Source organism: Mytilus californianus, unplaced genomic scaffold, assembly GCF_021869535.1.
Source record: "Mytilus californianus isolate M0D057914Y unplaced genomic scaffold, xbMytCali1.0.p SCAF_6, whole genome shotgun sequence".
NCBI lineage: Eukaryota > Metazoa > Mollusca > Bivalvia > Mytilida > Mytilidae > Mytilus > Mytilus californianus.
The window spans coordinates 92,732,113-92,758,057 of record NW_026262712.1 but is presented as its reverse complement, the minus strand read 5'-3'; the positions used below and the strand labels follow the sequence as shown (position 1 = coordinate 92,758,057).

General features: G+C 32.6%; 1 protein-coding gene across 2 annotated transcripts; it reads left to right on the top strand.

Moving 5' to 3' along the window:
* The first annotated feature begins 5,183 nt into the window (after positions 1-5,183).
* Positions 5,184-22,406, top strand: LOC127704465 (uncharacterized). Of its 2 annotated transcripts, none has more exons than XM_052208551.1 (6): positions 5,184-5,287; positions 6,208-6,364; positions 7,435-7,877; positions 9,415-9,519; positions 10,784-10,887; positions 13,097-13,400. In XM_052208551.1, exons 1-6 carry the CDS (start codon positions 5,209-5,211, stop codon positions 13,286-13,288), a joined length of 1,080 nt encoding a protein of 359 aa, XP_052064511.1. In that variant the 5' UTR covers positions 5,184-5,208; the 3' UTR covers positions 13,289-13,400. The 2 variants fall into 2 exon arrangements, with proteins under 2 accessions (XP_052064511.1, XP_052064512.1); XM_052208552.1 differs by lacking the exon at positions 13,097-13,400 and adding an exon at positions 22,103-22,406 and having other exon boundaries at positions 5,203-5,287.
* The last annotated feature ends 3,539 nt before the right edge of the window (positions 22,407-25,945 follow it).

The window sequence follows — 25,945 nt, the reverse complement described above, 5'->3', positions numbered from 1 at the left end:
CAATCACTGAAAATATAACTTTTCTTTTATACATCATCGGATGAACTGCTTTAGTCCAATGTTTCAACAAAAAAGCAGTCATAAAATGGTATTGATGTTGCAGCAGTCATAAAATGGTATTTGATGTTGCTTTTTATTGATATAGAATAATAAACAACGGAACCAATATAATACATACGTCTTTATAAAATATGATCAATACATGATGCATTTGTATTGACTTCAAATACTTGAATAAGTGTGCGCACTGCATGAATTTGAAATAGTAAAAAAAAAAAGAAAAAAGAGAAAAAAGGACAAAGAAGTTACAGAAAATAGTTTTGAAAATGAAATTGAAGAGAGCTAAAATAGTCCTTGAATAATGGCAATAGCACAGAAATTTAGTTCTCAGTTACAAGGTGAAATATTCAATATATATATATATATATTTTTTTAATTATTGACCAAGAAATGACTCGAAAAAAGGTTGGAATTTATTTGATCATGTCTTTCCAAATAAAGCAGAACAGTTGGTTTCCAAATAAACTTCTGCAAAGAAATTATGTGGTTACCACACTGATTTTTTCAGAGAATCCTAAAGAAAAACTTTTCTTAACAATAAAATTCTAAACCTATCACCAGTTAGGGATGGGTATTACTTTAAAGAACTCGAATGCTTAAATGCTAGTGAAAATCCTGAATAAAATGGTATTCAATCAACACTTCCATGAACCATCCCCTCAGTGTTCTAATCAATATTCCTATAATTTAAGGAACGTACTTTTATGATTGATTTAAAAATTGTGTTCATCAAAAATAATTTACTTTAAGATATGTAATCTGTATTCCGAAGTAATAACCCAACAGATACTCTATAATACTTGTGTTATATCGCATTGAAGCGCATACTGCACTTTCTCTCTATTCTGGTTTTAGGTTGCTCACCCAATTTTGTCAATATAACGGAACTATAAACAACTGTCATAAAAGTTGGAGATTTATCTAGCTATAAAACCAGGTATAGCCCACCATTTTCTTCTAAAAATGTCTGTACCAAGTCATCAATATGACAGTTGTTTTCCACTCGTTCCGTTGGTTCATAACCTTTGATTTTGTCAGTTTTTATGGACTTCTCCTTTTTTTAACATTCTTGTCCTTCAGCAAGCATGAGCGTCACTGATCAGTCTTTGTAGACGAAACAAAAAGCTTACAAAATCATAAGTCTGGAACCATTGGTGAGATTACATACTGTAGACCACCAGAGACTGTGCAAACAGATTCTAACGATGGGTGCTCTTTCCATTAAGTGGTTTGAATTCTATTTATAAGACCGTCATCAAAAGGTCAGTGCTAATGTTAAAGTGTAATTTCCTCAGAGTCAACTGTGGGGTTACTAAGGGAAGTATTTTAAGTCACAGCCATGGGTTATAGTCGACAGCAACTTATCTTTCAGTTTAAAAAAGGGGTCTAAGGGAAGACTTTCAAAAATTTAAGTAGTTCAGTATCATATGTAAAGAGCGCACTATTTTTTGGCAACATATTGTGAAGTATTTGGGCCTCAGTGTGGATATTTGGAGACATTATAGTAAAACACTATACAACATACATTGTGAGAGTTTTTCATATGCCATACAATTTCTTCTTCCGGCTGTAATGTTTACATTGTACGAGTTTACACTGAAATGGAACAAGCATAAACATTGTAACTGATATACTAGTAATTGCAAACCATCTTATCATTATTTGGGTCAGAATATTTATCTAAAGATGCGGATATTTTCAATAGGGGCAAGCAAAATCCAACCCCTGAATAATCAAAGTTTTTATTTCTCTTAAAGCATATACGTGAAATTTGTTTTCTATATCCAAGGACCACACATCGCTCTACCGGAACTAAATTTAAAATCAATCTCAAGTTTCTAATGATAGAACTATAGTATACCCCAAATATCTAATCACTCGATCAGGCACTACAGAAAAACAATCTTTTTTTGTCCGAGAACTAAAACTCATGCAAACAAATATCCAAAACACTCAACTGCTTCCATACAACTGGAACGAATCTCAAAGTCGATCTGTAAACTTTTTGTGATAGGACTATGTATGTATATACATCCAAATATCCAGTCAAGCGTTTCAGGCATTACTGACAAATGTTTAAAAATGGACATGTTTAAGAATTTTTGTATATGCCAAGTCTACTTCAAAATTTCGCTCAACCAGAACAAAATTGAAAATTGAACTGTAACGTCTTGTAATAATAATGATAGTTTATTGATTCCTGCATTACTGAAAAAGTGTTGAAAAACGTATTGTCAATGCCAAAGGAACACAACTACGTGAAACATCGTTAAACATGGAACGCAGGTCAAACTTCTTTTGATATGACTATATATCTTTCCAGTTTGTTCAGGTATAACAGAGAAAAGTGCCGAAATTTTCAAGTTATTTTCTATTTCCATAGGTAAGAACTTACACAACAATCAATCCATTGGAACAAAACTCAATCTCGATCACAATCAATCCGTTAGACAAAACTCAAAATCGATCACAATCAATCCATTGGAACAAAACTCAAACTCGATCACAATCAATCCGTTGGACAAAAACTCAAACTCGATCACAATCAATCCATTGGAACAAAACTCAAACTCGATCACAATCAATCCATTGGACAAAACTCAATCTTGATCACAATAAATCCGTTGGACAAAACTCAAACTCAATCACAATCAATCCGTTGGACAAAACTCAAATTCGATCACAATCAATCAGTTAGAACAAAACTCAAACTCGATCACAATCAATCCGTTGGACAAAACTCAAACTCAATCACAATCAATCCGTTAGAACAAAACTCAAACTCGATCACAATCAATCCGTTAGAACAAAACTCAAACTCGACCACTATCAATCTGCTAGAACAAAACTCAAACTCGATCACAATCAATCCGTTGGACAAAACTCAAACTCGATCACAATCAATCCGTTAGAACAAAACTCAAACTCGATCAGTAAGTTCGTATGACATGACTGTGATACAAATACAAATGTAGCATTATAGTAAAAAGTGCGGAAAAGTTAACGGACGGACGAACTGGCGGATGGAGGGCAAACTGATAGCCCTTTGGCTTCGTTGAGGGGGGACTAGAAAGCAAATGCAACATTGCAGTGCTTTTATAGGAAAGCTAAAATGTCATGCACAGAGAATCCAAGACAAAAAGTTGTAGTCTGGCTTTATTTCAAGATCATTTGACAATTATTGTTTATCATGACAATCTTGGGGGAATAAGACCCTAAGATATTAGTTTCATATAATGTAAATTCAAATAATACTAGTATAAGATTTATCAAACCCACGGCTATAATAGTAGAAACGGGTATGCAAGTTCTATACTTTCTGATACTGGTTCGTTCAATGTTGAAAAAATGAAACAAATGCGGCTAAATTACAAACATGTAATATTTTACAACAATTTCCAAATATGAAAAACAACTGTGTGAAAATTTGTAATTCTCATCTGTATAATACAAGAAACAGTAAACTTTACTTTTAGTTTCAATCTGTTTTAATGGCCAATCAGTTAAAACTTTTTACTTTAATATGCAATCAAATGTTGAAATAGTTTATCAATTCAACTTTAAAAAAGTACAAACTATTGATGCATTTGAATTTGCTGTGTTGCTCGATAAATCAATGCTTTCAATGAATTTGCGGTAAAAAAATAATGTTGTTTTAATTTGAAGGCCGTTACAGGATCATTTCTTCGAAGTACCCCCCATTGCAATGAGGATTAATGCTTTGACGACGAGGCCGGTTTTTTTTAACGACCTTGACTACCCCCCTCGCCCCAAAAACAAATGTTATCTGAGCTAAATATTATCTTTATGAGAGGGTCTTGATGGGGTTTACAGAATAGAAAATAATATGCAATAAGTTCAGAATAAAGTGTAAAAAATATAAAGAATATAGAAAAAAGAGCAAAAAAATAGATAAAGAATAGAAAATAATGGGATGCGAAAATATATAGAATGGAGAACAATGGGAAAAATATAAAGAATAGAGAACAACAGGCAAAAATATAAAAAATAGAGAATAATGGGCAAAAAATAGAAAGAATAGAAAGAAAAGGACGAACAATAAAAAATAGAGAATAATGGGGGCTAAAATATAAAGAACAGAGATCAATGGGTAAAATATAAGGAATAAAGAAATGAAGGACCCCCAATCCAGAACAGGACAGGAAGTCACAGGACAAAAAGTCACGGACAAAAAGTCACAATTCAGTTGTTTAGAATATTTTTCTTTGAACAAGAAAACACTAATTTTAAAAATATTTTATTTTGTCTTTTTCTTTTTGAACTATTATATATAAAGCAACTTTGTAATTAATATTAATTCAATAAATTTCAACAATGATCAAATAATTGTTATGAAAACAAAATGTCAAAGTGGCTTGGTACTTAATGGCTTCATGGTGCCAAGAAATATATCCTTTGCATGATTAAATTTCAATACATTTTCATTTATCAAGGCTTATGAACAGTTTCCTCAACTTAAAAATGAATAGATGTAATAAAAAGAAAATATTTCAAGAAATTTCTCTTATATATTCAAACAATTGTGAACAAATTATTTGTGACTTTTTGTCCTGTGACTATTTGTCCTGTGACTTTCTGTCCGTTTACCCCAATCCAGACCCTCTTATATTGCTGAAATTGAAATTAAACATAGTCACTATACTTTGTTTTAGATTTTTACTTTTTTTTATATTTATGTGAACTTGCATTCATGTTGTATGTACTGTGTATTTTTGTATTGATGAAATTTTGTTTATGGTCGGATGTAGCATCTAGAATGATCTATTTAATTGTAACTGGATTTGACATACATAATGTACTTATATCATGCGCGTAACCCAGAAATCAACAACAACAAAAAAGCTAAACAAATATTCATACATAGAAAGCTATTTTGAAAACAATTGCTAACCCAAAAACACGTTTTCTCCAGGCAAGTTATCATTTAGAATACATTTGCATAATATATTTATATTATCTGACCAAACTGCTATGAGGCTAAACTCTTTAATAAATCATCAACCTCCGTGTTTTGAAATTTGCAATTATTAATGACTTTTTTTGAAACAACACGTTTTCTGTTTTTAGTATAAATAGCGTACGTTTATTCCAGGGAAAGGTATTATACACTGTGGAGAAGAAACGACAATGATAGCAGCATTGATTCTATTAACAGTAACAGGACTTGTCTGTGGGGTCCAAGTCATGAATGATGCCAGTTTAAAAGGTAACTATTTGTTTTCATCTTATGTCTTTCTATTCTTCATAGGAACACCAGACGACCGTGTTAAAATCATAACTTTATAGGCACGAAAATTATGCGAAAAAATATTTAGTCCTTCTTGACATCTCTACAAGAGGTGTGGATGGAGGTTTACAGAATAGAGAATAAGGTGGTGCTAAAATATAAAGAATAGAGAATAATGGGCAAAAAGTATAAAGAAAAGAGAAAAATGGCATAAAAATTTAAACAATACAGAAATGAAGGACCCCCCACCAGACCCTCCTACAAGGTAAAGACACTACGCTCAATCATCAGCTAACGTCAACATGTAGAACAGTAAATCAGCGCTGTTTCTTTATTTTGGTATTAACATGTATTTCATAAAGTTTTGTCTCAAAATACGTCATATCTATGACTTTTCGTTTTTAATATCATGCTATTTTTATTTACAAAACAATATCGTATATCTGTTTTTGATTAACCGCAGTTCTTATATCACCAGTCAGCATAACTGAGTTAAATCTGAATAGGTTTTAAAAGGAATTGTATTGTAATATTGATTCGTTTTTCGAATGGTCAGTTTTCCTTGCAAAGGGTGGTGGTTCTCTCCCGGCACTGCGTCTTCCTCCGCCGATACAAACTAACCGCCATGAAATAGCCAAAAGTGCTGAAAATGGCGTTCAACACCAATCAATCAACCAATCAATTAATCAATCGTTTTTTGAATTTTATGGCTAAATAATGGCCTTTTCACACAACGTACCATATTATCTATAATATTAGGATATTTGAGAAATAATGTTCATTGTCAAAATGATGTTACGTTTTAGACAATTTTTGATAAACCAAACTTATATTTACTATTTTGTATGTATTGGACAACAATTTAAGACTCCTTTATGGTTTATTGAAATTTATTACAGATGTCGACATTGAGGCAAGAAGAGAAGTCCTTGGTAAAATCGTTGACAAATTGAATTCAATAGCTTTGGAACAAAGGTCTCTAATTGATGGATGTGAAGAACAAATTAACAACACTGTAGACGCATGTAACGCTTGTCGGCAAGATCTATGTCAGCCGTAAGTATAAACTGACAAATTCATTTCCTGTCGAAGATATTTTGCTTTTTAAACTGATTTTAATCATACGTTCATGTTATTCCAACATCTTCAAGCACGAGTTTTAAAAAACCAAACCGCAAAAGGCGGTGGAAATGGCATTTTCCTTACACTAACCGATACGCATGCATGCCTGTAAGAGTTCCCTAGTTTTTTTAACTAGTATACGTGTATAACAAGTCACGAAATAACAATCACCTGTTCCATTAAAACACTTTTTCCAGTATAAAATATAAAATGCCAACATGATTGTCAAAAGAAACGTGGTATTAAAATCAGATTTCACTCATAATTCATAATCATATTGAAAATTCCAGTATTTATTTATTGTTTCATACTCGAGTATCATGGTCGATTCCCAAGGAATTATAAATTTGTATCATCAAAATCATTTCATTCTTAATTAGTTGCATTCCACTTATCATTATTTGATACTGTAAAAACAAATCTTGCAATCCATATTCATATATATTCAGTACACATTTTCGTAACGGAAATTCAAGAAAAAAAATGTTCACTAAGATTCAAGTTGTCTGCTGTTGTTTCTACAATTCTTGGCAATCTTCTTATTTTCTATCAATATAAAAAAAAGGAGATGTGGTATGATTGCCAATGAGACAACTATCCAGCAAAGTTCAAATAAAGTGGATATAAGCAATTTTAGGCAACTGTACGGACTTTAACAATGAGAAAAACCCATAAAAGGGCACCACATGAAAAATATGAAACAATTCAATTGAGAACACTAACGGCATAATTTATAACAAAACAATTTACGAAAAAAAAATATGACAGACATGAACCAATGCCAACCACTTAACTACAGGCTCCTGACTTAGGACAGGCACATAAGGTCGTTTCCATTGATTTGAGAAAGTTCACTTGCTAAAAAGAACAAATTGAAAATTGTTCATCACATTGATTATTCTGAAGAAACCATTAAAATCTAATATCATTTTCATAATGGAAAAATGCGAGCAGAGGATGAATTTTTTAACAACTTTTAGTTACTAAAGTGTTATATGTTTCAGTACACAATCAGTAGATCAAGTAGTTTTAAACATGTTGTCCACGGGTGCCAATACAGGAATAGCATTTGCTGGAAAGGCATTAGAGGACGCTGGGGATTGGTTCAAAAACTCCGGTGATTGGATGGGAGATCAAGCAGGGATATTTTCACATAGACTCTCAACACTTGCAAATACCATTGCTGATCAGTTTGAGAGGTCAGGACAAGCGGAATTGAACAAATTGAGCAACGGATTTAGAAATCTAGGACAAGATTTTAAGAATGTGGGCGATAAAATAAATACGGCACTTGGAAATCCTTTGGGAGGATTTATGAATCTTGGAAAGGGCATCGCAAACCTCGACAACTATATCGGAACTGCCTTATCTGGAGTTAACAACCTTTTGAATAGTTTTGCTAATACCATGGAATCCTGGGGAAATTCGATCAAAAACTTCTTTACAGGTATGTGCATGCATTTTCACTTTTTACTTATTGAAATAGTAGAAAGTATATTACTTTGATAATGATAATGTATATATATATTTTTACAAATCGCCGTTATCTGATGCAAACTAAATCCAATTAAGCCTGTTCTTTACACAAAACCACAAATGTTACATGATACTTAAATGCATTTAGTATTTGTATACTCTTCACATAGTTCCAAAGAAAACTGTATTAATAGTGAATATTTTCCTTCGACATTACTACTGGGCCAACTGTATAGAAACTAGGACCCCTGTTACAGCAAGTGACTTCTCTAAAACATAAGGTACATATTAAGTAGTCACTTGGAGTGTGTAATTAAGGGCGACCATAAACCAGCGAAAATCAAGGGAACCACCGCTGCAGCCATCCATATTAGAACCAAAATGAAGCTAAATGAGGAATTCAACATCAAATACATAGTAAGGGGATTTCTGTAGTTTTAGGCGCTACTTTCTGAAATGATATCAGTTTTAGATGGGAAGCATCATTCTTTAGAAAATGGTAAATAGTTGTGTCCAATCCCCGATCGGGTAAATCCTGTCGGTTTGAACTTTCCTGATAAAGGTAAATACAAAAAAGCGCGTCGGACACATTAAATTTGCAAAGCTTTATTTTATTTTTGTGCTATCCAATTATTCATTCAAAGGGTCAAATCAGGCTTAAAACGGAACCATAAAGTTTAGTATTCAAATTGTGTAAGGTAAATTTGCCCTGTGTGCTCAAAGTAGATAACAAGCAACATCAAGTACGAATATTGAAATTGGAATATGGTAATTATTTTTGTCTACGATCTTTCAGAGATGTGTCTAAACTCTAACGTGTTACATTTTAGGTGTCGGTTCGATACTCTTTTCTTATATTTTGGCATTACACAAAATCAAGCGTTTCTCTGAACGTTTATGACGTCTTTACATTTACTCCGATGAATGTGTATTGATCGATACTGTAGTCTTGGAGAACATCATTTATTTATTAGTTGCTATTGGCTTTGAACTTGCTTTCAGTAACTGCGAGTACTTTTATTTTGGTGCTTTGTGTCTATTGTTTTTGTTAGTTGTTTTTATGCCTCGTACCGATCTTTTGAGTTAAACCAATTGCAACTAATTCTTACAGTTCTTATGTTGTGCTGTAACACCACTGTCCAAGGTTATTTAGGAGGGTTGAGCTCTCACAAACATGTTTAACCCCTCCACATTCTTTATGTGTCTGTCCAAAGTCAGGAGTCTACAATAAAGTGATCGTCGTTGGCTCATGTTTATCCTATTTTTCCCCCTAAATTGTTTTGTTTTAAATATGGCCGTTAGTTTTGTAGTTGGAATGTCTTACAATTTCCATGTCGGGGCCTTTTATAACCGACTATACGGTATGGGTTTTCTCATTGTTGAAGACCGTATGGTGACCAAATTTCTTACTACCACTTCACTTTAATATTGGTGGATAATTGTCTCATTGGCAATCATACCACATATCCTCATTTTTATGTTAAAACATTTATCTGTTTATGCTTTAGGTAGAAGAAGAAGAATGTTGTTGGAAAGAAGATGCGTAGCTAGCTGCCCAATTTGTGACAAACTTGACAAGGACAAATATACTGTTGAACAAATGACAACAATGAGTAAGTTACTTGAAAAAGTTTCATAAACAATCTTAGTTTTCTCAATTGAATTGTTTCACATTTTTCATGTCGGAGTCTTTTAAAGACGACCATACGGTATGGGTTTTTCTCATTGTTGAAAGCCGCGCGGTTGCTTATAACTGCTAACATCCACTTCATTTGAATTTGGATGGATAGTTGTCTCATTGGCAATCACACCACATCTCCATATTTTTATATTAAAACCATATGTTAACTTTTTGATGGGCGTGTACGTCTTGTTTGGTTACTTTTTGGTTGATGTTAACTCCCTATGTTTTATTCGTAAGACCCACCTCTGCTTGTTGTTCTGTCGAAAATTGTTGACGAAAAATGGTCAGTTTTGATCATTACTCCATTGTAAAAAGTGTATGTGTTTGATTGTATTGTACATATTGAGTTGACTGAACATCAAACATTTCCTGTTACTTTGAACACGGTAATATTTTATATAATTTCGATTTTTCTCGTAATCCTATTCAATAGGATTCACGTTGGAGATTGGACAAAAAATAAAAATAAACTAATAAAAAAGACGAGCAAGTCCACACAACTCTACACAAAGTAGACTAACACAAACCTCACCCAAAACCGAGGATGAACGAGAGCTAGAATATCAGCTTCACAAATGACATTAAACAGTTTTGAAAGGAGATATCTTTCCGCAAAAAGAAAAATCAATAATATGAAGCATGTTTGAGTAAAAATTGATTTTTAAAAATATCTATCCAGCCTAAAAAAAGACAATTCTGATTTTCTGAATAATGGCCAAAATATAATGAATAGCGAAAAATGAGTCAAACAAAATATATATAAAAAAATAGAGAATAATTTGGTTCAAATATATAAAAATAACTATGGAAAATAAAAGAATAAGTTTATACAATGCTGAATACAGAAATGAACCATGTACAGAAAAAAATCAAGTTATTACAAATAAATCTAACAGTTAACTAAATTTCAAGAGAATCTTACAGAATCAAACTTAGTTTTAAAGATAAAAGAAAAATGCCCCGAAAAAAACAAAGAATACAGACATGAAATGTCCGTATCCAGACCCTCATATTACATTAGTAATGTAAAGCCGATTATCTTTGGTTTTTCTATTATAGCTATTCCTTTGCTTTTTGTGGTTTTTTTTGCTGTGCATGTACTGATTTTGTGTCATGGATGGAAACCTCATATCCTTTGTTTTTCTATTAAATCATTTGGTTAGTTATTTAAGTTTGTATTATTTTATTTGTAGTTTGCGGGCAAACAACTGTGTCCAGCCAGAATACTGCCATATCTGACATTGCATGGCTTAAAACTACATTTAATGATACAATTGATAACACTATCGTTACAAAGGTAATGTTTTGATATAGTTATATGTATGTATGTGGAGCAGGACCTGCCTATCCTTTCGGAGCACCTGAAATTCCCAAGTTTTTGTTTGTTGCTCAGAATTTAGTTTTCTACGTAGAGTTTTGTAGATTGTTGTTTGTCTTTTCGTCGTTTTAATTTTTTCTGTGAAATTATCAGTTTTCTTCGATTTGTGATTTTGAATGAGACTTTGGTATCTTCAGCCTCTTTCTTTACTTTGTAGTAGTTGCAATATACCATATACGATCATATATCATACACACAAGACCCAGAAGATACCAAAAGGAAACCCAAAACTCATATAATGATGCTATTATTACTTGTTCAGTGTTTCTTTATATTAAATTCTGTTGTCCCAAGTTAAAATCAAATTGCCTTGAAAACGTTAGTAGGTCCAGGAACAACTACAGTTGCCATTTATCAACATTTAGACTTATTTGGCTTATCATCGTGCAAGAAAAAAACCCGAAAGAATTTTTTTTTCAGTATATTATGTTCGTGAAATTGTTTATTGAAATGAAAGTGAATGGACCCAATGAATCAAAATCAAATATAAAATTAAGATAACACATGAAAAGGACAAATAGACCAAGAGATCTAGTTCTTATTGCTTGAACTTCAGTTTTCCTTACTAGTTGTCATTTCATTTCTTATTTCTCTTTTGCAATTGGGTTGTATGTGTCTTCTTTCTTATACGTTGAATTATTCCACATCTTCTTCTTCTTCTTCTGGTTAAGTGTAGGACTCATTTTGAGTATATCCATACTGACGCATACGTACCATAGCAGTACAGCTCTCCTCTATATACAGTTAAAAAAAGAGTATTTACAGTTAAAATCCAATAATTACAATTTAGGAGATGGTGGATGAATGGGTAAAGATTTATTAGCAAGTCATTAAACTGTATAAATTGTGTTGTTTTACTAGTATATGTTAATCAACCGAAAGTTTTAGGCCACTGCTGATTTTAAAGTTTCTATAAAAAAAATTTATGATGTTCAGTGGTTGTCGTTTGTTCATGTGGTTCATAAGTGTTTCTCGTTTCTCGTTTTTTGTATAAATTATACCTTTGGTTTTCCTGTCTGAATGGTTTTACACTAGTCATTTTTGGGGCCTCTTATAGCTTGCTGTTTGGAGTGAACCAAAGCTCCGTGTTGAAGGCCGTACTTTGACCTATAATGGTTTACTTTTACAAATTGTGAATTGGATGGAGAGTTGTCTCATTTGCACTCATACCACATCTTCTTGTATCTAATTAGCACATAGACTGTATATGCATGATAGAACATGTAGTGAATTTCGGATTTCATCTATTTTTCATTCATTGAAATATCTTAAAATCAAATGATGAGTTTAGATCAAACTTAAAGCTAATAACATCTGCTATAAACGTTGCCGATGGTTCCACCATAAGTGAGATACGACATGACATATTGTTTCTTCATGACTTTGACTGAGATAAGCAATGTTTGGTAATACATAAATTATATTGATTATCTATTTACCATTGAATAGACTAATGCTAACATACTTCATCAGTGCACGTTTATTCAATGCGTGGTGAGAAATACAAATGCTTACTGTCACCGCAATGTAGATGATAAAAAAATATCACCCTGAATCTGTCATTTTTGTAAAATCGTAAAATGGAAACACCAAATTTCGAATAATTTAGACCCAATACAGTTTTTATCACGTTAACAAGGAATGGTAGCATCTATCTAATTTTTTTAAAAGATTTACACAACAAAATATATATAATATAACCATGAACGAATACTGACACACTTTATAAGAGTACACATAATTTTGTAAAAAAAATAAATTGAATGAACGTGCTCTCCATGACAATGTTTCAATTAGAAGGAATATGCAAGACAAAAAAAAATGAAAGGATTGATTACACTCGTATTGTCTTTATAATAGCATAGCAATATAATTATTAGATTTGTATACTTGTGCTTGAGCGCTTTATGCAAAGTATGACTTAGGCCATTGACTTTTTATGACATCATAATAAAAAAAAATGCATTCAATTTTGAAATAGAAATCCAATCTCATATATTAAATTCGTGTTTGTTATATTTTCATTCACTATCTTTTCATTGTAAAATAAATTGTCGTTAGTTGCCTGTATGACATAACAAAAAACACGAAGGTGAACATAATCTGCTATTTGCCACACATGTTTTAGGTTGATTACGATACAGCATCAATTCAGTTCGTTAATGGAGCAGTCGTTTTTAGTACTTCACATTATGAAACAGCTGATGGAGACAGAAAGAAGTATGGACAGATCCTTAACATTGGTAACAACACCGAAACTGGAATTGGAATCGCCTCCGAATATTTTACAAAAATATTTGACGCACGTGTTACGGTTTAACCATTTCAATTAGAAGATATTAGTTGCAGATATTTTATCATATTATTTTCGGAACTCTATCTTTTCTTCTGCAATGACATTTTTTCTTGATGCAATAAAAATAGTTACTGATTGTCCTCATTACATAATTTCATGCCCACATCTCGTAATGTTTCTAAAAAGAAATTAGTCAGACGCCTTGTGCCTGTGCCACGTCAATTTTATACCAGGTTTAATTAACCCACCATTTTTTTTCGGAAAATGCCTGTACCAAGTCAGGAATATGGAAGTTGTTTTACTTGGATTATTGAATGATAGCGTTTAATTTTGTCAGTTTTTATGGACTTTTCCCTTTTTGAATTTGCCTTGGAGCTCGATATATTTGTTATTCTTTTTTTTTATGACCAGGCACCCGATCTGGATCCTACTTGGAGTTAACGCAATTCCCTCAGTTTAAGCTTACCTGTGCGAAATGACCTTTTCTCACCAATTAGCGTCCGTTGTCCGTCGTCAGTTAACTTTTTTCAAAGGGTGGAATCAAAAGTTTTTCTACATGACGTCATATTGTGAGGGACCATGCTTAAATGACCCATAAGTGGTGGTTTTGTTTATAAAGATACTTGTATGAAGCCAGATATCACTGGATTCATAATTTTCGCAAGTTTAAAATGGAAAAAAATAAGTGTAATTTTAACATTATCAAAAAGTTCTGCTAAAAACAAATGTTAAAAAATTATGAAATCAGGTCATGTGTAGACCCATGCAGGCATGATACAGGCACTTTTTTCGGATAATAAAACCAGTATGAATTTCAAAGATTATTGCATGGTCTACTGAAAAAGTCTCATTACAGGGTCATTCTCCAGCTCCGGAAACAGCTACATTAGCTACAAACTAGATTTCAAATTTCCCTTCGACAAAACAGAAAGTTGACAGAGTTGTCTCCCTTTAAATCATGTTTATTTTTTTTCTTATTTTCAAAATAATTTTGATCTTTGAACAAGTTTTTCATTGAAAGTTAACTAACTAATTCTCACTAGGAAATACAAAAAAAAAATATGATGTTTTTTTTTCACTAATTAGATAATAAACCTGACTATTTTCATTCTGAGAATAATCACTAGATTCATACGAAACTTGATTGTACCCAAAAATCATCTTCTCTAAAACCAGTGCTAAATCTAACCGAACTAAGGGGCAATCAGCCATGGCTTATCAGGATTAAAATTGTGTCCGATGATCCCGCTTGCCAACCAATAAGGCTGCTTATGCTAAAAATAGAATATAGGGGTAAATTGCAAATATGATTTTTTGTTTTGAAAACAGTTAAGGATAGAGAAAATCACACAGGAAAAATATTAAGATTGATTGATTGTTGATTGCTTATCGTCAAGAAAAATATTACGAATGTCACGATTTACTCAATGTCTATTTTGTCAAATGACTCTCTTTGCCCTTAAATAACGATTTTTACCATTTTTATGCAGATTATCTTGAAAACTATAATAGTCAGTTAAAAAAAAAAACATAATTTATTTATATGATCAGCAAGACAAGATCTACAAAGAAGTCGATTTGCTTAAAATCGTCAGTCGATTACTTAATAGAGATATTACCACTAAATGAGGGTTTTTCCCAACTATTTCGGTTTTTGCCTATTATACCGTTATCTTGAAAAATTATGATATACATGTATATAGAAAAACTTTCAACAGCAAAAACGAGTAATTTAAATTAAGGAGACAGTAGTTTACCAATGTTCAAATATCGTAAATCGAATAGGATGTATCAAATCAATGTAACAAACAGAAAATAATATAGTGTCGATTTGAGTCTTCTTCATCAAAGTTCTGTTGTAGCAGTTTTGTGTAAGGAGAACATCCTGTTAATGAATTCCGCTAAGTGTGAACGTGCATGAGCGTAACGTATTAACAGATTTATGTTACTTAGATTTATTTGTTTGATTTTTTGAGTCAGTTGTGTTGTATATCTTTGATGTATGTTTACACAGTTTTTGCCGCTGGATCTCAATTATTGTCACAGTAACCTATTATGTCTGTTTGGATTGCTCACCCAATTTTGTCAATAAAACGGAACTATAAACAATCGCATAAAAGAGGGAGATTTAGCTAACTATAAAACCAGGTTTAACCTACCATTTTCTTCGGAACATACCTGTACCAAGTCAGGAATATTGCAGTTATTTATTACTTGTTCCGTTGATTGATAGCGTTTGTTTTTGTCAGTTTTTATGGACTTCCCCTTTTTGAATTTGCCTTGGAGTTCGGAATTTTTTTTTATTCTTTTTTACTGCTAAGAAATTGAAAGCTGACAACTGGTAAGTTGAAATCATCACATTTGTCATAGATTCTATTTTGAAGTCGTCCATCTGTGTCAATATCGAGGAACACATCAAGATATGGAGTAGACCTTCTACTTTCGGTGGTATCATTAATTTCAGGTTCACTGGTATATATGAGATGTAAGCACTCAATTGAAATGTGGGTTATTGAGTGACTGAACATCATCAATATATCTGAAAGTGAAATTAAGAAACTTTTTAAGAAGCTTTTTCTTTTATCCTTTGAGAAGATCAGTATGAACTCTGCTTCATATGAGTACAAAAACAAGTCGGACAGTAGTGGTACACAATTAGTACCCATTGGAATACCGACTGTTGCTCAGTCTTTAGTTATAATTCACGTTGTGTTTTATAGACAGTTATTTATCTTTTTGTATAAAAAGGCGAAATGTGGGTGGCACGTAGGGGTTAAATGCGTATATAGTGTATTATGTTTATAGTTAATACACTTGCTGAACGTAAATAATAAGTTAGATAGTTTTCATTGGTTAAGTTAGAACTGTCCATGATATTTAAATAAGGTGCTTTCAAACATTTCGTGTTAAAGTTTTGGCAGTTGTTCGTTTTTGGAGCAGCAAAGTTATTATAGAAGGTAGTCCAATGTCTGAAGGTGAGACTGCGCATTCGCACATTTCAACTGGTAATTCACAAAGTTGTAATCATATATCAGAAGAGCGCCGTGATTTGGCCGAACTTTTTTTTCTTTATAAAAATATTTTGACAAAATGCATGAATTTACGAAAATTCACCCCTCTTTGACAATAAACTAGTTGATCTTAAATGAGATTTGGTCCGTTAACAGGACGTTATTCCAAAAAGCTCATAGAAGAAGTTTCGTTAAATAATTCAAGCACGAGGACAATAAAATCATTCACTAAGAAGTTATTTCCGATCCAAACAAAAAGTAAAATAACAAAAATACCGAACTCCAAAGAAAATTCAAAACGGATAGTCCGTTATCAAATGTCAAAATCAAACGTTCAAACACATCAAAGGAATGGAGAACAACTGTCATATTCCTGATTGTGCATTTCCTTATGTAGAAAATAGTGGATTAAACCTGGTTTTATAGTTAGCGAAGCCTCCCACTTGCATGACAGTTGTTTATAGTTCCGTTATATTGACAAAATTGGGTGAGCAACCCAGAGACATGATAGGTTAATGTGTCATGATTCATAGCTTTGTTCCCTGTTCTGGAACGAAGGTATCTCGTATTATAATAGACATCATTTACAAAGTCATACGTACAGCCGATACTTCAGCTGGTGGTTGAGCTACTATCAGAGAATATGAGTAAAATGCCATCGCTTCGGATTGTGAAGATGGAAAGAAAATCCGTCGGGCGGAGAAACTGCGCCTAATCCTTATTATGTCAATCAGTACCAGCGTCTGAACCCGCCGCCATTTCGAGCTGGCAGCGGGCGACTTGAGCCGTCCCAACATGACATATGCAATGCTTGGAAGTGAATTGGTAACTGGTGACAGAATTGTCAGCTACTCAAATCCAACCAGTTCAACACCAACAAAACAACACAGAAAATTTTACAACGAACATGTAGTTAATAATAAGTATTTTTATTTTTTGTCTGATTTTGATTTTGAATATTTTAATAACATAAACGGTACCAATTTTGATGCACCAGAAGCGCATTTCGACAAATTATGTCTCTTCAGTTATGCTCGAGGCCAAAATATATTAGAATATCCAAAATCTAATACAGATATTGAAGAACGGATCAAACCAAGAAGGACCTAAAATAAAGTCAAATTCGGACAAGGAATCAGATTGAGATTTTGCTTAGACAAGTAAGATTTCTTGAAAATTTTAAATCTAACATGGGTATTTTCTTTGGTGTTAAGGGAATGATAGCTTAGAGTATTAAATCTAACATGGGTATTTTCTTTGGTGTTAAGGGAAGGATAGCTTAGTGTATTCAGTAGTGGGAGCATATTGGTGCTGTTATTTTATACACAACGAAAAAAATGGATATCTTATTGCATTTATTGATAATCCTTCGACATGTGCATGAAATAATAAATCTGCTCTCCAGAATAACAAAAATGGTAGCCAATCTGTTGATGAACTTGTTCTTTTAGGTTGCGTTGTTGAAGTACCATTTCAACCTTAAATTGTCAATCTGCTGAGCGAAGTTATCCAAAATCCTGGGAAAAAAAGCGCCTTATTTTAGATTTGAGCACTTCGAATTTTATTGATGATTTTTATTTGGATATATGCCCACAGCAACATACATGTTTGGGATTTTCTTAGAAAGAGAAATTGTATTGTTTTACCATTTTAGCATTTGGTCTTTCCACGGTCCCTTAGACTGTTGTGTCTTAGACCATTGGTCAAGTATTGGAGAAAAAATGGTATAAAAATCGTTTAATATCTTGATGCCGATTTTGGAATGAATAATGACAAAAATGTATGAATGAAAGATGCTGAATTCGTGTAACAATCACTTTTGAATGCTGGGTTTCTTCTTAACGCGGAAGCAATCAGCTTTTTACTTCTTTTACTCCAAGTTAGGTATTTTTTGGGATTCTAGTAATTTCACTTTATGCATTCCTCAAAGGAGGAATGACGAATTATTACAATCTATTCTTAATGTTTAAAAACATATTCCAAATATTTCTGCCAGAAATTCAGCACAGGAAACGGGTACAATTATAAGTAGGTTTCCTGTGATCGGAAATATTTCTAGAATAATGACTAGATATTGTTACATATATATTGAAAGTAGAATGTCATGAGATAGTTATTTAGTTTTAGAATGAAGAGTTTTGTAATATCAGAATGAGAGTTCTGTCTTGATAACATAACAAACGTCAATTTTAAAATATTAAATCAATAGAGTCAGTCGCATGATATGATATATTCTGATGGTAGCAGCATAGCTGCCGGTGCATGTACAGAAGATTTAAAAAGTAAAATATTTCACACTATGTGGAAATCCACTGAAATGTTAGAGAGTTCCTAGTGGAGGGAATTGAAGGCTATTGCATTGGCATTTATATCTAAATAACATGCGTTTACTGGAAAATCCTTAAAATGGCTCACACATAATCAAAATTGTTCAAGCAGGAAGTATGAAAGAAACAAAACCTGCCTAATTTAGCCATTTCCATTTTTGTTTACAAAAGGGAATCTCAATAAGCTTACAATGGATGCGTTGAGGCGAAAATTTGAATGCTGCTTATATCAGTAAAATTATGAGTTTTCTCGTTTGAATTTTTTTACATTGTCATTTCGGAGCCTTTTATAGCTGACTGTGCGGTATGGGCTTTGCTCATTGTTGAAGGCCGTACAGTGACCTATAGTTGTTAATTTCTGTGTCATTTGGTCTCTTGTGGAGAGTTGTCTCATTGGCAATCATACCACATCTTCTTTTTTATATCGGCATATTGTAGAGCCATGAATTTGCATATGTATATAAAATAATATTTACTTTGATTTTAATTTACTGATAACAAAATCAATATTAATATCAATAAAAACAATATTCAAAGATTTAATTACTGTGTTGAATTGGTTACCTTTTAGAATAATTAGATATAGGAAGATGTGGTATGAGTGCCAATGAGACAACTCTCCATCCAAGTTACAATTTATAAAAGTAAACCATTATAGGTCAAGGCACGGCCTTTAACACGGAGCATAGGATCACACCGAACAGCAAGCTATAAAGGGCCCCAAAAAATCACTAGTGTAAAACCATTCAAACGGAAAAACCAACGGTCTAATCTATATAAAAACGAGAAACGTTACTTAAAGGATTGGTAAGTTTACCCGGATCGTTTCCAAATTTCCGGGTTCGGTAAACAACATCTCCGTAAAAATGAAGATGTTCTATCCCGTTTGAAACAAGTTTTCTACGGGTACAACCAAACTTCAAAACCAAATCTTTATATCTATGGAACAATTTAGTAAAGGTTTTAAGTAATTTGTGGTAACGAAATCCCTGACTTAACTATTTATCAGTAATACATAGATTAAGTTAATTGAAATCCAAAACGTCACAACAGAAACAGGCATAGCGAACGATTTGTGATATATAAACACAGTAAGATGGTGCCAAAGGAACATCACCGTCCAAAAAAGGGAAATTAACAATAGGGAACGAACAATCGGTCCTCTTGTGTTAAATATAGAATAAATTTAAGCCCTTTGCAACTGATTTTTATAGTTTGTTCATATGTTGTACTATTTCCCCACTGTTCCAGGTTAGGAAGAGGGTTGGCGCCTTCAAACTAGTTTAACCCCCCACATACTGTATTTGCCAGTCCCAAGTTGAGAGCCTGTAATTCAGTGGTTGTCGTTTGTTGCTATACATCATATTTGTTTGTCGTTCATTATTTTGTTAATAAATCAGGCTGTTAGTTTCCTCGTTTGAATTGTTTTACATTTTTCAATTTGGGACCTTTTATAGCTGACTATGCAGTAAAGGTTTTGCTCATTTTCGAAAGCCATGCGGTGACCTATACTTGTTAACTTCTATTACATTTGGTCTCGTTTGGAGAGTTGTCTCATTGGCAATCATACCACATCTTCTTATTTTTATATTTACAGAGAAGGGAGGGATGTAGTTATTTCTCGAACTAGTATTGTGATTTGTTGTGTTTCTATGCTAGAAACTATGATATCTCAAATTAGCTCTTATTACATCAAAAGCTGAAGACTTTTTTTAGATTTGGTTTTGTTTTGCAAATCTGATAATTCTTATAAACTTATAAACTTATAAACCCGAAAGAATTTTTTTTTCAGTATATTATGTTCGTGAAATTGTTTATTGAAATGAAAGTGAATGGACCCAATGAATCAAAATCAAATATAAAATTAAGATAACACATGAAAAGGACAAATAGACCAAGAGATCTAGTTCTTATTGCTTGAACTTCAGTTTTCCTTACTAGTTGTCATTTCATTTCTTATTTCTCTTTTGCAATTGGGTTGTATGTGTCTTCTTTCTTATACGTTGAATTATTCCACATCTTCTTCTTCTTCTTCTGGTTAAGTGTAGGACTCATTTTGAGTATATCCATACTGACGCATACGTACCATAGCAGTACAGCTCTCCTCTATATACAGTTAAAAAATGAGTATTTACAGTTAAAATCCAATAATTACAATTTAGGAGATGGTGGATGAATGGGTAAAGATTTATTAGCAAGTCATTAAACTGTATAAATTGTGTTGTTTTACTAGTATATGTTAATCAACCGAAAGTTTTAGGCCACTGCTGATTTTAAAGTTTCTATAAAAAAAATTTATGATGTTCAGTGGTTGTCGTTTGTTCATGTGGTTCATAAGTGTTTCTCGTTTCTCGTTTTTTGTATAAATTATACCTTTGGTTTTCCTGTCTGAATGGTTTTACACTAGTCATTTTTGGGGCCTCTTATAGCTTGCTGTTTGGAGTGAACCAAAGCTCCGTGTTGAAGGCCGTACTTTGACCTATAATGGTTTACTTTTACAAATTGTGAATTGGATGGAGAGTTGTCTCATTTGCACTCATACCACATCTTCTTGTATCTAATTAGCACATAGACTGTATATGCATGATAGAACATGTAGTGAATTTCGGATTTCATCTATTTTTCATTCATTGAAATATCTTAAAATCAAATGATGAGTTTAGATCAAACTTAAAGCTAATAACATCTGCTATAAACGTTGCCGATGGTTCCACCATAAGTGAGATACGACATGACATATTGTTTCTTCATGACTTTGACTGAGATAAGCAATGTTTGGTAATACATAAATTATATTGATTATCTATTTACCATTGAATAGACTAATGCTAACATACTTCATCAGTGCACGTTTATTCAATGCGTGGTGAGAAATACAAATGCTTACTGTCACCGCAATGTAGATGATAAAAAAAATATCACCCTGAATCTGTCATTTTTGTAAAATCGTAAAATGGAAACACCAAATTTCGAATAATTTAGACCCAATACAGTTTTTATCACGTTAACAAGGAATGGTAGCATCTATCTAATTTTTTTAAAAGATTTACACAACAAAATATATATAATATAACCATGAACGAATACTGACACACTTTATAAGAGTACACATAATTTTGTAAAAAAAATAAATTGAATGAACGTGCTCTCCATGACAATGTTTCAATTAGAAGGAATATGCAAGACAAAAAAAAATGAAAGGATTGATTACACTCGTATTGTCTTTATAATAGCATAGCAATATAATTATTAGATTTGTATACTTGTGCTTGAGCGCTTTATGCAAAGTATGACTTAGGCCATTGACCTTTTATGACATCATAATAAAAAAAATGCATTCAATTTTGAAATAGAAATCCAATCTCATATATTAAATTCGTGTTTGTTATATTTTCATTCACTATCTTTTCATTGTAAAATAAATTGTCGTTAGTTGCCTGTATGACATAACAAAAAACACGAAGGTGAACATAATCTGCTATTTGCCACACATGTTTTAGGTTGATTACGATACAGCATCAATTCAGTTCGTTAATGGAGCAGTCGTTTTTAGTACTTCACATTATGAAACAGCTGATGGAGACAGAAAGAAGTATGGACAGATCCTTAACATTGGTAACAACACCGAAACTGGAATTGGAATCGCCTCCGAATATTTTACAAAAATATTTGACGCACGTGTTACGGTTTAACCATTTCAATTAGAAGATATTAGTTGCAGATATTTTATCATATTATTTTCGGAACTCTATCTTTTCTTCTGCAATGACATTTTTTCTTGATGCAATAAAAATAGTTACTGATTGTCCTCATTACATAATTTCATGCCCACATCTCGTAATGTTTCTAAAAAGAAATTAGTCAGACGCCTTGTGCCTGTGCCACGTCAATTTTATACCAGGTTTAATTAACCCACCATTTTTTTTCGGAAAATGCCTGTACCAAGTCAGGAATATGGAAGTTGTTTTACTTGGATTATTGAATGATAGCGTTTAATTTTGTCAGTTTTTATGGACTTTTCCCTTTTTGAATTTGCCTTGGAGCTCGATATATTTGTTATTCTTTTTTTTATGACCAGGCACCCGATCTGGATCCTACTTGGAGTTAACGCAATTCCCTCAGTTTAAGCTTACCTGTGCGAAATGACCTTTTCTCACCAATTAGCGTCCGTTGTCCGTCGTCAGTTAACTTTTTTCAAAGGGTGGAATCAAAAGTTTTTCTACATGACGTCATATTGTGAGGGACCATGCTTAAATGACCCATAAGTGGTGGTTTTGTTTATAAAGATACTTGTATGAAGCCAGATATCACTGGATTCATAATTTTCGCAAGTTTAAAATGGAAAAAAATAAGTGTAATTTTAACATTATCAAAAAGTTCTGCTAAAAACAAATGTTAAAAAATTATGAAATCAGGTCATGTGTAGACCCATGCAGGCATGATACAGGCACTTTTTTCGGATAATAAAACCAGTATGAATTTCAAAGATTATTGCATGGTCTACTGAAAAAGTCTCATTACAGGGTCATTCTCCAGCTCCGGAAACAGCTACATTAGCTACAAACTAGATTTCAAATTTCCCTTCGACAAAACAGAAAGTTGATAGAGTTGTCTCCCTTTAAATCATGTTTATTTTTTTTCTTATTTTCAAAATAATTTTGATCTTTGAACAAGTTTTTCATTGAAAGTTAACTAACTAATTCTCACTAGGAAATACAAAAAAAAAATATGATGTTTTTTTTTCACTAATTAGATAATAAACCTGACTATTTTCATTCTGAGAATAATCACTAGATTCATACGAAACTTGATTGTACCCAAAAATCATCTTCTCTAAAACCAGTGCTAAATCTAACCGAACTAAGGGGCAATCAGCCATGGCTTATCAGGATTAAAATTGTGTCCGATGATCCCGCTTGCCAACCAATAAGGCTGCTTATGCTAAAAATAGAATATAGGGGTAAATTGCAAATATGATTTTTTGTTTTGAAAACAGTTAAGGATAGAGAAAATCACACAGGAAAAATATTAAGATTGATTGATTGTTGATTGCTTATCGTCAAGAAAAATATTACGAATGTCACGATTTACTCAATGTCTATTTTGTCAAATGACTCTCTTTGCCCTTAAATAACGATTTTTACCATTTTTATGCAGATTATCTTGAAAACTATAATAGTCAGTTAAAAAAAAAAACATAATTTATTTATATGATCAGCAAGACAAGATCTACAAAGAAGTCGATTTGCTTAAAATCGTCAGTCGATTACTTAATAGAGATATTACCACTAAATGAGGGTTTTTCCCAACTATTTCGGTTTTTGCCTATTATACCGTTATCTTGAAAAATTATGATATACATGTATATAGAAAAACTTTCAACAGCAAAAACGAGTAATTTAAATTAAGGAGACAGTAGTTTACCAATGTTCAAATATCGTAAATCGAATAGGATGTATCAAATCAATGTAACAAACAGAAAATAATATAGTGTCGATTTGAGTCTTCTTCATCAAAGTTCTGTTGTAGCAGTTTTGTGTAAGGAGAACATCCTGTTAATGAATTCCGTTAAGTGTGAACGTGCATGAGCGTAACGTATTAACAGATTTATGTTACTTAGATTTATTTGTTTGATTTTTTGAGTCAGTTGTGTTGTATATCTTTGATGTATGTTTACACAGTTTTTGCCGCTAGATCTCAATTATTGTCACAGTAACCTATTATGTCTGTTTGGATTGCTCACCCAATTTTGTCAATAAAACGGAACTATAAACAATCGCATAAAAGAGGGAGATTTAGCTAACTATAAAACCAGGTTTAACCTACCATTTTCTTCGGAACATACCTGTACCAAGTCAGGAATATTGCAGTTATTTATTACTTGTTCCGTTGATTGATAGCGTTTGTTTTTGTCAGTTTTTATAGACTTCCCCTTTTTGAATATGCCTTGGAGTTCGGAATTTTGTTTTATTCTTTTTTACTGCTAAGAAATTGAAAGCTGACAACTTAAAGTTGAAATCATCACATTTGTCATAGATTCTATTTTGAAGTCGTCCATCTGTGTCAATATCGAGGAACACATCAAGATATGGAGTAGACCTTCTACTTTCGGTGGTATCATTAATTTCAGGTTCACTGGTATATATGAGATGTAAGCACTCAATTGAAATGTGGGTTATTGAGTGACTAAACATCATCAATATATCTGAAAGTGAAATTAAGAAACTTTTTAAGAAGCTTTTTCGTTTACCCTTTAAGAAAATCTGTATGAACTCTGCTTCATATGAGTACAAAAACAAGTCGGACAGTAGTGTTACACAATTAGTACCCATTGGAATACCGACTGTTGCTCAGTCTTTATTTATAATTCACGTTGTGTTTTATATACAGTTGTTTGTCTTTTTGTCGTTTTTCGTTTTGTGAGTCCGCGTGTCACTCTGGTATCTTCTGCCTCTCTTTGTCGAATGCATCGATGACTAAACTGACGGAAAATATAACACCAGTAATTTAAAACTATTAATCTAAAAAGGCAAAATGTGGGTGGCACGTAGGCGTTACATGCAGACTTTTAAACATCTCTTTGGTCTTGAGTATAAACAGAATAATAAGGGGCAGTCAGGGCTATAATAACACTTTGTTTGCATAATGTTGTTCAACCAAATAATGTTTTTATGCTTGATGTATATGTTCATATCAAATTGAAAGGTGCATAGGTCATTTAAGTACTTTCATGTGAATATGTACTTAAAGGACCAACTGTCGTTCTCAATAAATGTTTTCATCATATATCATATGATTTTCAAATTGCATTGTGGATTTGTTTTATTTTTCTATTGATTGAGTAATTAAATGCGTATTTGACCACTTTTATGTTAAGAATACTTTACAAAGATATCAGCTTAACCCTCCTCATGTAGTTCAATACAAGACTACTTCTAGATCAGCTTCTATTGAAACTGCGCCTAATCCTGTTATGTCAATCAGTACCAGCGTCTGAACCCGCCGCCATTACGAGCCGGCAGCGGGCGACGTGAGCCGTCCCAACACGACCTATGCAATGCCTGGAAGTGAATTGGCCACTGGTGGAAGAATTGTCCGCTACTCAAATCCAACCAGTTCAACACCAACAAAACAACACAGAAAATTTTATTTTACAACGGACATATAGTTAATGATAAGTTTTTTAATTTTTTGTCTGATTTTGATTGTGAATATTTTAATAACATAAACGGTACCAATTTTGATGCACCATAAGCGCATTTCGACAAATTATGTCTCTTCAGTTATGCTCGAGGCCAAAATATATTAGAATATCCAAAATCTAATACAGATATTGAAGAACG